At 32.7% G+C, this 15,216-nt stretch overlaps 1 protein-coding gene across 3 annotated transcripts in view; it reads right to left on the reverse strand.

Moving 5' to 3' along the window:
• Positions 1–289: 289 nt before the first annotated feature.
• VNN1 (vanin 1) overlaps positions 290–15,216 on the reverse strand; it is a 55,820-nt gene continuing 40,893 nt past the window's right edge. The window contains exons 4-8 of one of the 3 annotated variants that reach the window (XM_074187611.1): positions 9,594–9,786; positions 8,337–8,628; positions 7,551–7,912; positions 5,696–5,866; positions 290–1,727 (exon numbers count right to left, since the gene is read on the reverse strand). In XM_074187611.1, the coding sequence (XP_074043712.1) occupies positions 1,548–1,727; positions 5,696–5,866; positions 7,551–7,912; positions 8,337–8,628; positions 9,594–9,786 (1,198 nt within the window). In that variant the 3' untranslated portion in view covers positions 290–1,547. Of the gene's footprint in view, positions 1,728–5,695; positions 5,867–7,550; positions 7,913–8,336; positions 8,629–9,593; positions 9,787–15,216 lie in introns of those variants that run through there. The other 2 variants (XM_074187608.1, XM_074187610.1) reach the window with 2 other exon arrangements.

Below are 15,216 nucleotides of genomic sequence, written 5' to 3' on the forward strand. Positions count from 1 at the left end.
ATTTCTAATATACTTTGGACAGGGTAGGGATCAGAACTAGATAAACACTTAGTTAATACACATCATTTAAACAAAGGTACTTTGTGAGAATGAAGAACAACAAAGTTATTTTACTACAAGACTCCAATAAGGAAATAGCACTTCCAAAAAATACAAAGTTTGTTAAAGAGAAACTGAAATAAATAAAAAAATTTCATTTGCAAGAAAACTAAAATTACAAAGCCCTTTGATTTTTGTAGAGAATATGTAAATATTAGTCCAAGCACATTTTAAGACTCTTATAATCACTGAATCAATCGATTAATCACAAAAGAAACACATATTTCCATGATGGCATGTTTCTACACCTATAACATTTAAGTTTCCTTTGATAAACAGCAATAATTGAATTTGTTTTCTGTATTTCACAGAATTCTAGTATACTTTATTTAAAAAACAAGTATGATGTAATAAAAAGCACAAGGAATTGTTAATATTGTACAGGACTGAAGGATCTATGTGAATGATGGGGAAATCAGAGGCAGGCAGATTTCATACATATACCTTAAATGAATTTATTCAAAAAATTGTATTAATGAACTCTGTTACAAAATTCATTTGAGATCGATCCATTCAGAAAAGCACCGGCATTTGTTATTTGTAGAGATGAAGATGTGGCAAATCAAAGAGATGATTAAAAAAGTAGTGAAAGTTACCTCAGAAGTCAATTAACATGAGCCTAAGTGCCTGTCAAAAAAAAGCCTGGGTCACCTAAATAGTGGGATACTGGATACTGATATCATCAAAGTCCTAATGCATGCTAAGACCAAACAGTAGAAGTATGAAATCATCATAAACATGTAACAAAATAAATCTAAAAATTTAATCTCATGAGGCCTGTGTGAGTGTGGTCAAGTCATGAGGCAGAGGTATGTGGACCATTTGGATGGATGCTATAAAGGCAGGATCCATGTTTAAGGTAACAGTGAGAGCAGTTGACCATTTTTCACTTCAGAATTCTGTGACTCATGTCCCTGAGCATCAGTTGCCACATCTGAATTTAATAACACTCACATTGCTTACCTCACAGGAATGTTAGGACAGTGGCATGAGAGAATGTTTGCCCCAGTACATTCTATTTAAGATGTTAAATATGCATATAGCTTTTTCATTTAATAGATGCGGCACCTGAAGCCCAGGGAGATTTGACTTATATAAGATTCCACAGACAGTAAATTGACAGAGTAGAATTTGAACTCAGAACCAGTATTGTTCTTGTTGCCAATAGCAGGATGTACTTGGTAATGGTCGTGATGTAGCATCAATGGTCTTACTTTCATAAGTATATGGTAGATTCTCCCATAGTATTTTACAAATACCAGTACCATTTGGTAGGCTTAAATGTGCCACTGTGGTGCAATAACTTTTCAACACTACAGAGAAAGGTGGGAATTATACTAGCTTAGGCATCTGCCCAAGAATTATTAATAGTAGGAAAGCTATACAGACATATACATTCTTACTGATGGTAAACAATAAATGGCAGGCAACACACTATTGTGCAATGCCTACCAAATTGCTGAATACAGAACAAAAAACATAGTTATCATCCTCATCAATAATGTAGTTTCTAGATCAACTGAAGCATTTGCTGGTTTAGTCTTGTCATACTGCCTCCCATATAGTGTCACCATTAAAACAGGTCCAGATGTACCATTCTCATTTATTATACGTCCATCATTTAAAATCTAAACAAAAACAAACAAAAAATGACAGATGCTTCTATTAACAATAAAAAAGAGACAATACCTCAATATGATATTATAAACAAATAGGTCCAAACTCACAAACAAAGAAACTATTAGCAAATGGCTTAAACTGATTTCTGGGTCACAGATAGAAATTGTTAACTGCTAAATTAAAATTGTTAAGATGAAAGAAAACATAAAAATAATATCATATATCCTATAATGAAACCACTCTAACTAATACATATGATAATATAAACTACTGAAACAATTGGAAAGCAGTATGGCAGAAATTAAGCATAGACCAGTGTTTTAAACCATACTACACAATAAATTCAAAATGTTTATGTGGCATAAATTTCAAAGGCTATCCTATAAAAATTAAAACAGAAGGAAGTCATATACCTTACATAGCTATGAATAGGAGATACATTCTTAAATCCACAAGAGAACAGAGATCATTACTAAAGATAAAACAGGTAATTTTGAGTATATGAACCTGAAAATATGCAACAAATATATCTAGGACATGAAGGAAAATGAACATAAAATAATCTATGTATCAGATTTCCAAGATAAGGATTTGGTAACCAAGATACAGAGATAACTAACAGATAAGATAGATGATAGATGATAGATAGATAGATAGATAGATAGATAGATAGATAGATAGATGATGGATGAATGGATGGATAGACAGATAGATAGAGATAGATAGATAGATAGAAAGATAGATAGATAGATAGATGATAGATAGATGGATAGATTGATAGAAATAGAGATGATAGACAAAAAGAAATATAAATGTATATAAGATGAGCAGTCAAAGGATATAAACAATTCTCAAAAAATAATTTCAAATTATTAAAATTATATGAATGTTTCAAATTCTAAAATTATTATTAATAAGAAAATGCAAATCAAAATAACCATAGGGTTTCAACTCACATTCAAAAAATTGGCAATGACAAAAGATGAAAATAGTAAATGATGAAGAGAAGGACCTCCTCTAGGATATGCAAAGCAACAATCAAAAACGTTTTGGAGGGGAAGCAAAACTTTCTATATAAGCAATTTGATTTTAAAATTTATTACAAAGTGCATTCCCCCATGTGAAATATAATTCAGATTAAAAATATAGAATTTTCTAAATTTGGTTACTATTGTAGTCCACATGTTTACTTTGCTATAATTCCCTAAAAATGCTGACCTCTGACTTTCAGAGAGTGAATCCCCCACTCATCCTCCTAGCTATTTGAAACAATATTCATCAGATATTCCAGGAAGACAGTTTATACCTTGATTGCTCACCTCACTATTAGGCTGCTGACAGTCTCTCACCACATCACAAATATCCATATCTTCATTTCCAGAGAGTATTTTCAATATTATTATAATTATAGCTGATATCCAAAAGGTAAAATACATAGAATAGCCCACTATCACTTCTCAATAAGACACATTTAAAGAAAAACTGAAAATGTTGCCCTTTTTGTAATAGCATATGTTAATAAAACAGCAAATAAAAACTTTTATAGATTTACAGCTCTATTTCAGCACATTATGCATGAAAAAGGTCACTCATAGAACCCTGATATTTTCATGAAATAGATAATTTAATAATTTTGTTGCATCTTACACTAACATTTAAATGTTATTTTAAAAATATTGTTTTTATAAATAAACCAGATAATACAATGTTTATTCTGTCTTTACATTTCATAATGTCCTGTTTTTTGAAACCTTAGATGCAATAACTTTTATATTAAATAAGCAAAATACATGAAAATTATAACTTAAGAAAATGAAACCAAGTGGAACATATATTTAATCAATGATACAAATTTATAACAATATTTTCATATTTTCACTGCTGTTAAATACACACAAACACAAAAGGTACAAAATTAAAATACTCAGCTTCTAACATAATGCTATATAATCAAAAACAATTTAAACAATATAATGAACTAGAGTGCATGCACACTTTGTGGGTAACTGTTTATCTGCCCTCTTCTTTAAATGAGAGATTTTTATAATTTCAATTTATTACATGTACAATCATAACACTAGTGAAGAAAGTGGCTTATTTTTTGCATCTGAAGAATTTAGGTAAAGCACTCAGGATTTTGAAACTGCCAATATGGGGCACACTATAAATTCTAAGAAGCAAATACATGCCATCAAAAGTAGTCTCTGATTCTCCATGACCCAATTTTGGAGTTTCTTGACAAAGGATTCTAGTGTATCCTTTGGTGGCTTGCCATTTCCAACTAAAGCTCATTTTACAGATGAGGAAATTGAGGCAAACAGGATTTAAATGATTTCCCAGGCAAAGGTGGCTGAGAGTTTGAGTGACTGTCCACAGTCATATAGTCAGCCTGGATCAGGCTGGGGCTGGCCCATGCTAAGCTGCCTCTCAACAGCAACTTTCACCCAGCTAAAATCTGACTCCTGGTTCATTATATCCACCTTATATCCATCATTCTAATCTCTCCTCTGAAGCAAAAGAAAATTTGAAAAATATGTTTCCTAATCTAAATTTCCTATTTCCAACACTCCCAACAGCAAGTTAGGGCTTGAGATGTCAAGTCTAGGTGGTTCAATGGAGAGAGTCCTGATCTTAGAGTGAGAAAGGCCAAAATTTAACTTCTGCCTAAAGCCCTTTCTGTAAGACTCTGGGCAGAGGGTTTTCTCACTTGTATGATGGGAACAATAATAACATCTACTTCCCTACATGAGGCAACACTCACAAGGGCCCAAGTTTAGACAAGTCAGGCCTGAAGGTTTCCAAGAAAACATCCAGGATTTCTCCAACTCCTTCTCCCCTTTAATAATTTTTTGTGCCCAAGATGAATGGAGTCATCCAAAGTCTTAAAACTCTAGGACTGGAGCAGAAGCCCTTCTTGTCCAGGCCTAAGAGCAATATTACTGGAGAGGATGAGGCAGAGAGTGGCACATTAGTGTATTGTTGATGGAGCTGTGAATCAGTATAATCTGTTTAGAAAGTAACTTGGAATTATGCAAATAAGTGACTAAAATGTCCATAGGTTTTTGACTCAGAGATTCCATTAAAAAGCATATTTCTCAAGGAGGTTATTGATAAAAAATAAAGTCCCCATTTATTCATAGCACTTTCATTCAAAGTTACCAGAATATTCATAGCAACACTCTTTATTATAGCAAAGACCTAGAAAGAAAGTAGATAATCATCAATTAAGATAAGATTAAACAGATCATAGTAAACAAATTTAATGGAATATTATTGTCAGGCAAGAGATAAGAAACATGAATACAGAGAAGCATAGAAAGATTTATATGATCTGATAAAAGAGTGGTTTCAGCAGAGCCAAGAAAATACATATGATTACAACACTATCAATGAAAAGAAACATCACAAAAAAATCAAATGTGAATGTTGCAAAATTAAAAAGAACAAGCATAAAGAGATATGTAAAATATATCCTGCGCCTTTGAAGAAGTTTTACAAATTTGAAGTACTGCATAAATTTTCAGATATTTTTGATGTACTGATCAGGCTTGCTGATTTCTTTTCTTTTCTTTTTCTTTTTTGTTCTTTACAAACTATTAGGTGGAATGGTTCTCTTGGAGTAAGAGAGGAGAAATGCTGAGAAAAATTCTGGTGATATATATAATAAAAGATATCAACAAAATTTGATTTAAGAAATAAATAAAGACTACTTTGATTACTTGTCAAATAATCACAGAACAATTAATGATTTATTGTTTTGTTCCCACATATAAATAGGCAGTACTTTATGGCTTACCATTTTTCATTTAGACCTAATTTATGTCTATATCCCAGTATTCCTGGTGCTCTCAAATGCCATTTCACCCCTTACTAGTTATAGCTGGGCATAGCAGTGTTCTTTCAATTAGATTTTACAGCACAAAATCATTCATCTCACAAAAGTAGTAATCTGAAAATACTCAGAAAAGGCTCCTACCTCAAATTCTCTAGGTACAATCTGAAGCCCATCCAGCAACATCTCTGGAAAAACATGCTGAGAGTCAAATGTTCCACTGAGAGAGAATTTGTCAAACAGAGTAGAAGCATTCTCAACTGCCTGCCCACAAGTTTCTAACATAGTCGTTAAGCACTTCAGCAGAGTACAAACCTGAATGAAATAAATGCACAACAAATGCTTGCATTCTTTTGTCAAATTAATCTTCCTTATTTGATTAAGTCATTCATTTACTCTAGAACACAGCTGGGGCTCTCACAATTTAATTGATAAAACTTTTATGAAAAATAGCACAGTACATTGTTCCATCTAGATGATATCTAAAATAATGCATATTTACTAAGAAATTATTAATGTTAATTGAATTCATTCAACCTAAGCAAGCAGTGGTAATGTCTTAAAGTAATGACTGAAATAATGTGTTTAATGCAAACATCTCCTGTTGTTTATTTCATGAAATGCTCCAGTTGCAGTTGGAAAAGGACCCTAAAGATCATTCAGTCCAGGACTTTCACTCTGCAGATGAGGAAACAAAGACCAGAGAAGATCAGTGACTTATACAATTCCCACTACTATTTAAAGCAGCATGGATTAAATTAAGGTCTTCTAAAGACCTTTCTGGTGGGTATTTTTTCACAACCCCACGTTGTTCTTTATCAGTGTTTAGTCCTATAAACGGCTAAGTGGCACAATGGAGACCACTGGATTTGGAGTTCAAATCTTGCCTCAGACTCTTAGAAATGTCACCTATGGTACTATATTTCCTCATGTATAAGAAGCACCCTTTTTCGAAAATTTTGGGATCTAAAAACCAGGAGCATTTTATACAATGGCTGTAGATTTTTTTCACTTGCATTTCCTGCTTTTATGAACTTGTCTTTGTACTCATTGTTTCCCATTTGTGACGGGTATATTAGGTTACATTTTGCCACGTTCTTCCCAGAAATGGCTCATTAAAGATTTTTGTACAGTGCTGAATTCAAGTTCAAAGTGATCCTGTTTGCAAAAGTGAATGGAAATTGTGCTACTGAACATGAGTTTGGTTCTCCTCTTCAAATGAGAAAACAATTCAAGCCTGGCTACAGGAAGAAGAAACCTTACTGAAAATGCCCCTGGCAGAAGAAGGCCAGGAGAAGAAAGTCAGCCAAATGGCCTGAGTTAGAGATGGAACTGAAGAGATGGACTGAAAAGCAAAGGGTCAGTGGAATTCCTGTATCCACAAAGATGGTTCAGCAGGAGGCCAGAAGAAATGACTGATTTCAAAGGAGGACACAATTGGTGCTTCAGGTTCATGAAACAGAATGGACTAAGCATGCATCCACTCACCAGACTTGCCCAGGGAGAGCTCATGGTCAACCCCAGACCAGAACACTGGCAGGAGAACAGTCAGAGCCTCTCCAAAGACAGAGATTCATCATCAAACACAGATGAGAACAAGCTAATGGAGTTGTTTGAATTTCATGATGAATAAATTTTTTTTCAAATTTCAGGCCCCCAAATTAAGGTGCATCTTATACATGGGGAAATACAATAAGTCACTTAACCTCTTTCAGATTTTGTTTCCTAATCTGCAAAATAGAGATGATGAAAATAGCACTTATCTAACAGGGTTGTTATGTGGAGCAAATGAGATAACATATAAAGTACTTTTCAAAACTTAAGGCACTAGGGGGCAGCTAGTTGGTGCAGTGGATAGAGCATGGGCCCTGGAGTCAGGAGGACCTTGTGCAAGTCACTTAACCCCATTGCCTTGTAAAAAGCAAAAAAGAAAAAGCCAACAACAACAACAACAACAAAATAACTTTCCAGCTAACATCCTTTTTTCAAAAATGATTACCTGTATGTAATATTCCCCTTCACCAATGTGAAGTCCATCAAAAGCCCCCAAAACATAAACTTCATCTGTTCTCTTCTCAGTCATTTTGTAACTCAAATGACAACACAATGTGTTCTGACAAACAGTGTAGTTTCCTGTTTCATTAATGAGTTCTTTGAAAGTGAACATATCAAAAAGAATTGAGCCTTTAAATTCATCTTGTTCTGTTGAGAAAGGTTCTAGACTGCTCGCATAAGAGCTCCAATTCACTAGTGATGACACTTTGGGATGTGAGTCCAGTTGTGAAAGGAGGAGTGATCCATTATCTGAATTCACATCCAAATAATACGCCTTGGGAGAATCTGGTGCATAGATACCACTCCCTAAAAAAAAAAAAAAAAAAAAAAAAAGCAAATAAGATTTTTTTCAATAAGAAAAGTATAAAAAAATTATATAGCTTTTTAAATTACTGTCACTCATATAGCATTTAAAATATGAAGTAAATATCAGGATTGTCAATGATTTCAGGTTTAAGGGTCAGGAGAAAGGAAAACAAGCATAGAGAGGGAGAAAGGTGTTGGAAAAAGTTTACCTGACTTTTTTTATATCCATATTAAATGACAAATTAAGTATCCAAATTTAGAACACCAAAGAAGAAAACTATTAAGAAATTAAAATCAAGATTGAGTCTATATTCTGCCCCAAGTTTGCTGATTCTAATTGACACATTTGTCAATTAGAAAAATTGATGTTTGAGAGCATTATTATAGGAAATTCATAAATCTTCCTTGAGAAATTGTAAATTACCTGACATATGAAGGGCAGTGTTATGGATATTGGCTACAAGCAAATTAACTCTCATTCCTATAGCCCAAGCTGCATGGAATGCAGTAGGATATAAATGTGGCAAACTGTTCATCCAAGCTACAGGTAACAGGATTGTGTCCACTTTCAATTTTTCGACCAGAGTTATTGCAGGGTCATGAAAAAGTATGTCAAAGCCTGTTAAAATGCCAAACTTTCCAAATGCTGTATCAAAAGTCACCAACTCAGGCTTCGATAAGGTATCAAACTGGGCTTCATTCTTTAACAGATAGTTCTGTAATAAACATACATGCAAAAAAATTTATGAGAAAGCCTATGTAGATACTATAATATGCTTAAATTCATGTGAACCCAGTGCAAAGTAATAGTTATTGGATAGTAATGATTGATTTTGCCTCAGACAGAATGAAAATTTCTGGGGTAAAATAGAACTAATGCATTATAGAACCATATAATTCTTCTTACAGTGAAATTTATAAAGATAAAAGTTATGCTATTTTTTAAAAAAAGGCAAGATATGATTCATAATGCCTTATCCATTATAGGAAGTCAATAAATATTTGCTAATTTTAATGACTATCAAAAATACTCTATAATTTTCTGTGAATAAGTATACTTTGATCTATCTTGTAAAACAAACTCTTCCCATTCTACTGCATGGATACATAAATATGCAAAAAAAAATCTATGATTCCCTCAGCATAAAAACCTCCTACTGTGGGAACTGCCTCCACTAAACAAAGATCCAGCACCTTTAAATGGCTTATTAGATCAGCCCCAGGAATTGATCTGAGGCATGTCTGAGTTACAGGATATCCCCAGGTTTACACAAGTAGCCTGTGAAAAACAGGATTTCAACCCAGGTCTATGTCTCAGACCAGTATACTAAGTACTATATACTACCATTCTCAACTTCTGTTTCTCATGTGCTACATTTCATTGTAACAGTGACTTTTTTTTCCAATAAAAGATATTGAAGACAGCTGGAGTTTTGTAGGGCACATCCTGACCAGAACATTATTTGCAACTGATATACTACGACATGAAGTTAAGCAACATGGATAAATGACTGATAAAATTACTTCTAACATTCAATTACCATGGACATCACCATTATTCTTATTGACAATCCTAATCATTATTTCTTTTTTTGTCTTTACTATTTGACTATTTGACAATTACTATTTTGCATTACTATTTGACAATCAGTTGCTGAGTTACTTCAAAATGAATTCATACCTTATAATAACGGGCCACCAATTTCCCCTTTGAATCATATACCACATCAGTGTTGTACTGGTTATAGCCACTAGGATGACACTTGGATGCTGCGGGGTCACACATCTTTCTATCCCCTATGTTTGCTACCACATAGATGGAGTTACTCCTAGCCATGCAGCTGAGTCTCTCTTGCACTGGAGTGTTGCCAAATCTAATATATGTTCAGTGGAGAAGAAAAAAAAAAAAACTAGGGTCCATTAAATTCAACATCTGAAGAATTAAAAGTAACACTACAACTTTAGGTGACCAAGTCATTTTGACCATTATAAATACCCAAATTCACTACTTAAGGACTTGTGAATGAAGATCTTGTTTGCATCCAGGGAGGGGAAAAAAAACTAATATATCAGTATGTATAGTATAATTAATGTATAAATATATATATGTATAAAATACATTAAGTACATATATATATACATATACGTGTGTGGGGGGGGTCTAATGATAGCCATCATTAGGGTGGGGGTAGGGAAAAAATAGAAAGTTATATAATAACTTTATTATATATTTAAAAGGAAAAACAAGTTGTACGTAATAGATTTCCAGTTTCCTGTGCAAATTGTTATTCTACTTTGTTATGGAAGTGATTGTCTTGATATTTAAATTCAGAATTTTAAAAATACATTTGTGAAGAGAGAAAAAGTAATACTGCAGTTAGCTTGTCTTTTTTACAAAAAAAAGCAGTTCAAAAGACAGGCAGAGGGACAAAAAAGAAGAACGATGAAAGGAAAGTTCAATGAACAATATTCTCTTTTTTTAAATTTTATTTTTATTGATGCTTTACTTTTCCAAATACAAGTTATGAAGTGTTTTTAGCATTTATCTCTATGCCTATATATAAATATATATATATGTATATTACAAAATTTCCTTTCACCCTCCCTTCCCACCCCACTCCCCTCAAGTGGCAAACAATCAGGTTAATATTATACTTATACATTTTTGTTAAGTATGTCTACAAGTTAGCCATTTTAGTATGAAGAATTAGGATTAAGGGATATAAGGGATTTTTTTAAAATGGGAATGTAGTGTTCCTCAAATTCTGATGGATTTTTATTTTATTTTATTTTATTTTGTTTTGTTTTGTTTTGTTTTGTTTTTCTACCCCTGGATGGGGATAGCACTGTGCATAGCCTATCTAATACACAGTTGGCCTAGCTCTCTGAACTGCTGAGAGCAGCTGCTGCCTTCAAGGCTGATGTTGTTGTTAATGTGTATATTGTTCTCTTGATTCTGCTCCCTTCACTCAACATCCTGTAACTCATTCCATGCTTCTCTAGAGTTTGACCATTTATGGTTTCTTATAAGACAATAATACTCCATATTATTCATGTACCATAATTTGCTTAACCATTCCCCAATTGATGGGTATCCTCTCAATTTTCAATTGTTTGCCACTACAAAAAAGATCTGCTATGAATATTTTGGAACAAGGGACTTTTCCCATTTTTGATGATTTCTTCTGAGTATAGGTCTAGAATTGGAATTGTTCAGTCAAAAGGAATGACCACTTTTTTTTTTCCTTTGGACACAGTTCCATATTGCCCTCTAGAATGATTGAATCACTCCACAACTCCACCAGCAATGCATTAATGAACCAATGCTCCCACAACTTCTCCAACACTTTTTGTCATCTTGGTCAATCTGAGAGGTGTGAAATGATACTTCATAGTTGTTTTAATTTGCATTTCTCTAATCAAAAATTATTTGGAGCATTTTTTCATATGATTATATAGATTGCTTTAGTTTCTTCATTCGAAAACTATCTATTCATATTCTTTGACCATTTATCAGTTGGAGAATAATAACTTACAACCTTATAAATTTGATGTGGTTCTCTATATATTTTACAAATGAGATCTTTATCAGAACTCCCAGTTGTGAAGATTGTTTCCCAGTTTTCTACTTTTCTCTCTGATTTCAGCAGCATTGATTATTAGTCCAAAAAGTTATTAATTTAATATAAACAAAATCATTCATTTTTCAGTTTATAATGTACTCTATTTCTTGTTTGGTCCTAAATTTCCCCACTTTCATCAGATAGAGTATTTCTTAGTCTATTATTTTATATATGGTGTTGCCCTTTATTGTCGAGATACTTTGCCCATTTTGATCTTATTCTGGTATGAAATGTGAGATATGTATCTATGCCTAGTTTTTTCCAGTTTTCCCAACTTTTGTCAAATAATGAGTTCTTATCCCAGAAACTAATGTCTTTGTGAAACAGTAGATTATTGTAGTCATTTACTACTGTTTCTTTGGAACCTATCCTAATCTACTGGTCCATTACTCTGTTTCCTAACCAGTACCAGGTAGTTTTGATGACTGTCATTTTATAGTATAGTTTTAGATCTGGTAGAACTAAGTCACCTTCCTTTACATATTTTTCATCAGTTCCCTTGCTATTCTTGACTTTTTGTTGCTCCAGATGAATTTTGTTACTATTTTTTCTAACTCAGTAAAATAATTATTTTAATTTAATTTGGATAGAATTGTCATTTTTTTATATTAATTCGACTTTACTATGAGCAATTGATATTTTCTAATTATTTAGATCTGACTTCATTTGGGTGAGAAGTACTTTATAATTGTGTTCATACAGTTTTGTCTTAGAAGGTGGATTCCCAAGTATTTAATGCTGTGTACAGTTACTTTAAATGGAATTTTTGTTTCTATGTCTTTTGTTTGGGCTTTGTTCTTCATATATAAAAATAGATTATTTATGTGAGTTTATTTTATATCCTACTACTTTGCTGAATTTGTTAATTGTTTCAAAGAGTTTTTTTAGATGATTTACTTGGGTTCTCTAAGTATACCATCATATCATCGGCAAAGAATGAAAGTTTGGCTTCCTCATTGCCAATTATGATTCCTTCAATTTTTTTAGCATTTCTAATATTGAATAGTAATGGTGATAATGGGCATCCTTGTTTCACCCTATTTTATTGGAAATGTTCCAATTTTATCCCCATTACATATAATAATTGTTGATGTTTTAGACAGATATTATTATTATTAAGGAAAATTCCATTTATTCCTAAACTTTCTAGTGGTTTTTAATAGGAATGGATGTTGAATTTTATCAAAGGCTTTTTCAGCATCTATTGATATAATCATATGATTTCTGTTGGTTTTGCTATTGATATGTTCAATTACGTTGAGTGTTTTCCTAATATTGAGCCAAACCTGCCTACCTGCTATAAATCCTACCTGATTGTGCTAAATTATCCTAGTAATAATTTTTTTTTGTAATCCCATTGCTAAAATTTTATTTAAGATTTTTGCAACAATATTCATTAGGGAGATTGGTCTATAATTTTCTTTGATTTGGTTCTTCCTGGTTTAGGTATTAGCACCATGTTGGTGTCATAAAAGGAGTTTGGTAGAACTCTTTCTATTTTTTAAAAGAGCTTATGTAGAATAGGAATTAATTGTTCTTTAAATGTTTGGTAGAATTCACTTGTAAATCCAAATGGACCTAGAGACTTTCTTAAAGGGGAGTTTATTGATGGTTTCTTCCATTTCTTTTTCTGAAATGAGGTTAATTATGTTATTTCCTCTTCTGTTAATCTGGGAAGTTTGTATTTTTTAATTATTCATCCATTTCATTCAGGTTATCAAATTTATTGGCTTACAGCTGGGCAAAGTAACTCCAAATTATCTCTAATTTCCTCTTCATTGGTGGTTAGTTCACCCTTTCATTTTTGATACTGGTAATTTGGTTTTCTTCTTTCTTTTTTTTTAATCAGAGTAACCTAAGTTTTATCTTTTTTATTGGCTTTTTCCATAAAACCAATTCTTGGTTTTATTTATGAGATCAATGGTTTTCTTGCTTACAGTTTTATGAATCTCTTCCTTGATTTTTAGAATTTCTAATGTGGTTTTTAATTGAGGATCTTTAATTTGTTCTTTTTCTAGTTTTTTGAGTTGCATACTCAATTCTTTGATCTCCTCTTCCTCTATTTTATTCATATAAGCATTTAGAGATATAAAGCTTCCCCCCAAAACTGCCTTGGCTGCACCCCATAAATTTTGGCATGATATCTCATCATTAACATTTTCTTGGATATAATTATTATTTCTATGATTTGTTGTTTTATCCACAGATTATTTAAAATTAAGTTATTTGGTTTCCAATTAGTTTTTAGTTTCTCTGTGACCATTTAGTATATGTAATTTTTATTTGCATCATAGTCTGAGAATTATGCATTTATTATTTGTCTTTCTTAATCAAGAGGTTTTTAATACTCTAATGCATGGTCAATTTTGGTATAGGTTCCATTTACTGCAGAGAAATGGCATAATCTTTTCTATCCTCATTAAGTTTTCTTTTTTTGTGTGTTTTTTTCAGGGTTTTTTGCAAGGCAAATGGGGTTAAGTGGCTTGCCCAAGGCCACACAGCTATGTAATTATTAAGTGTCTGAGATCAGATCTGAACCCAGGTACTCCTGACTCCAGGATTGGTGCTCTATCCACTGCACCACCTAGCTTCCCTCCCCATTAAGTTTTCTCTGGAGATCTATTATATCTAAGTTTTCTGAGTCTCCTTAACCTTCTTAACCTCATTCTTGCTTATTTTGTGGTTAGATTTACCTAGATCTGAGAGAGAGGGGGGTTGAGGTCCCACATTGTTAAAGTTTTGGTGTCTATGTCTCCTTGTAATTCACTCAACTTTTCCTCTGGGAATTTGGATGCTATACCACTAGGTGCATGCATACATGTTTAATAATGATATAGCTTCATTACCTATGGTACCTTTTAAGATGTAGTTTCCTTCCTTATCCCTTTTAATGAGATCTATTTTTGTTTTTTTCTTTGAGATCAGGATGGCTACCCCTGATTTTTTTTTTACTTCAGCTGAAACATAGTATATTTTGCTCCATCCTCTTATCTTTACCCTGTGTGTTTCAAATGTGTTCCTTGTGAACAAGATATTGTAAGATTCTGGTTTTTAACCCATTCTGCTATCTGCATCCATTTTATGGGATACATAATCCCATTTACATTTACAGTTAAGATTACTAATTCTGAATTTTACAATGTTTCCCCTAATCTTACTTCCCTTCCCCCTCCTCCCCACAGAAAGAAGTTTAAATAAAAAGTTTCAAAAAATTGCTAATACTGTATTTTCCTTCATGCTATATTTCTCCTTTAAATTTTTCTCTTTCTTTTCCTCTTATTCCTCCTCATCAAAGTTTTACTCCCTTTCACCTTTAACTTTTCTTTTATAATTTAACTTTCAGTGTATTTTCACATCTACCTTCACCTTCCCTTTTATCAGTCCCTTCTTCCCTTATCTTTCCCTTCTCCTGCCTTCCCCCTTTTCCTGTGGAGTAGAATAGATTTTTAAACTCAAGTGGGAATGTATCTTATTCCCTCTCTGGGACAAATCTGTTAGATAGAATGTTCACAACTTCCCTTCTTTCCCTCTAAAATTATAAATATTTGTGTCTTTTCACCTGGTGTTATTTATTGCTCAGGTACAATCATTCAGGAATCATTATCAAGAATAATCAGTCACAGCTTGATTAATTGATTGCTTGATAAGCTCAAATTGTTATCAAAGTACCATCTCAGATTG

This window comes from Macrotis lagotis, chromosome 5, assembly GCF_037893015.1.
Source record: "Macrotis lagotis isolate mMagLag1 chromosome 5, bilby.v1.9.chrom.fasta, whole genome shotgun sequence".
Classification (NCBI taxonomy): Eukaryota; Metazoa; Chordata; class Mammalia; order Peramelemorphia; family Peramelidae; genus Macrotis; species Macrotis lagotis.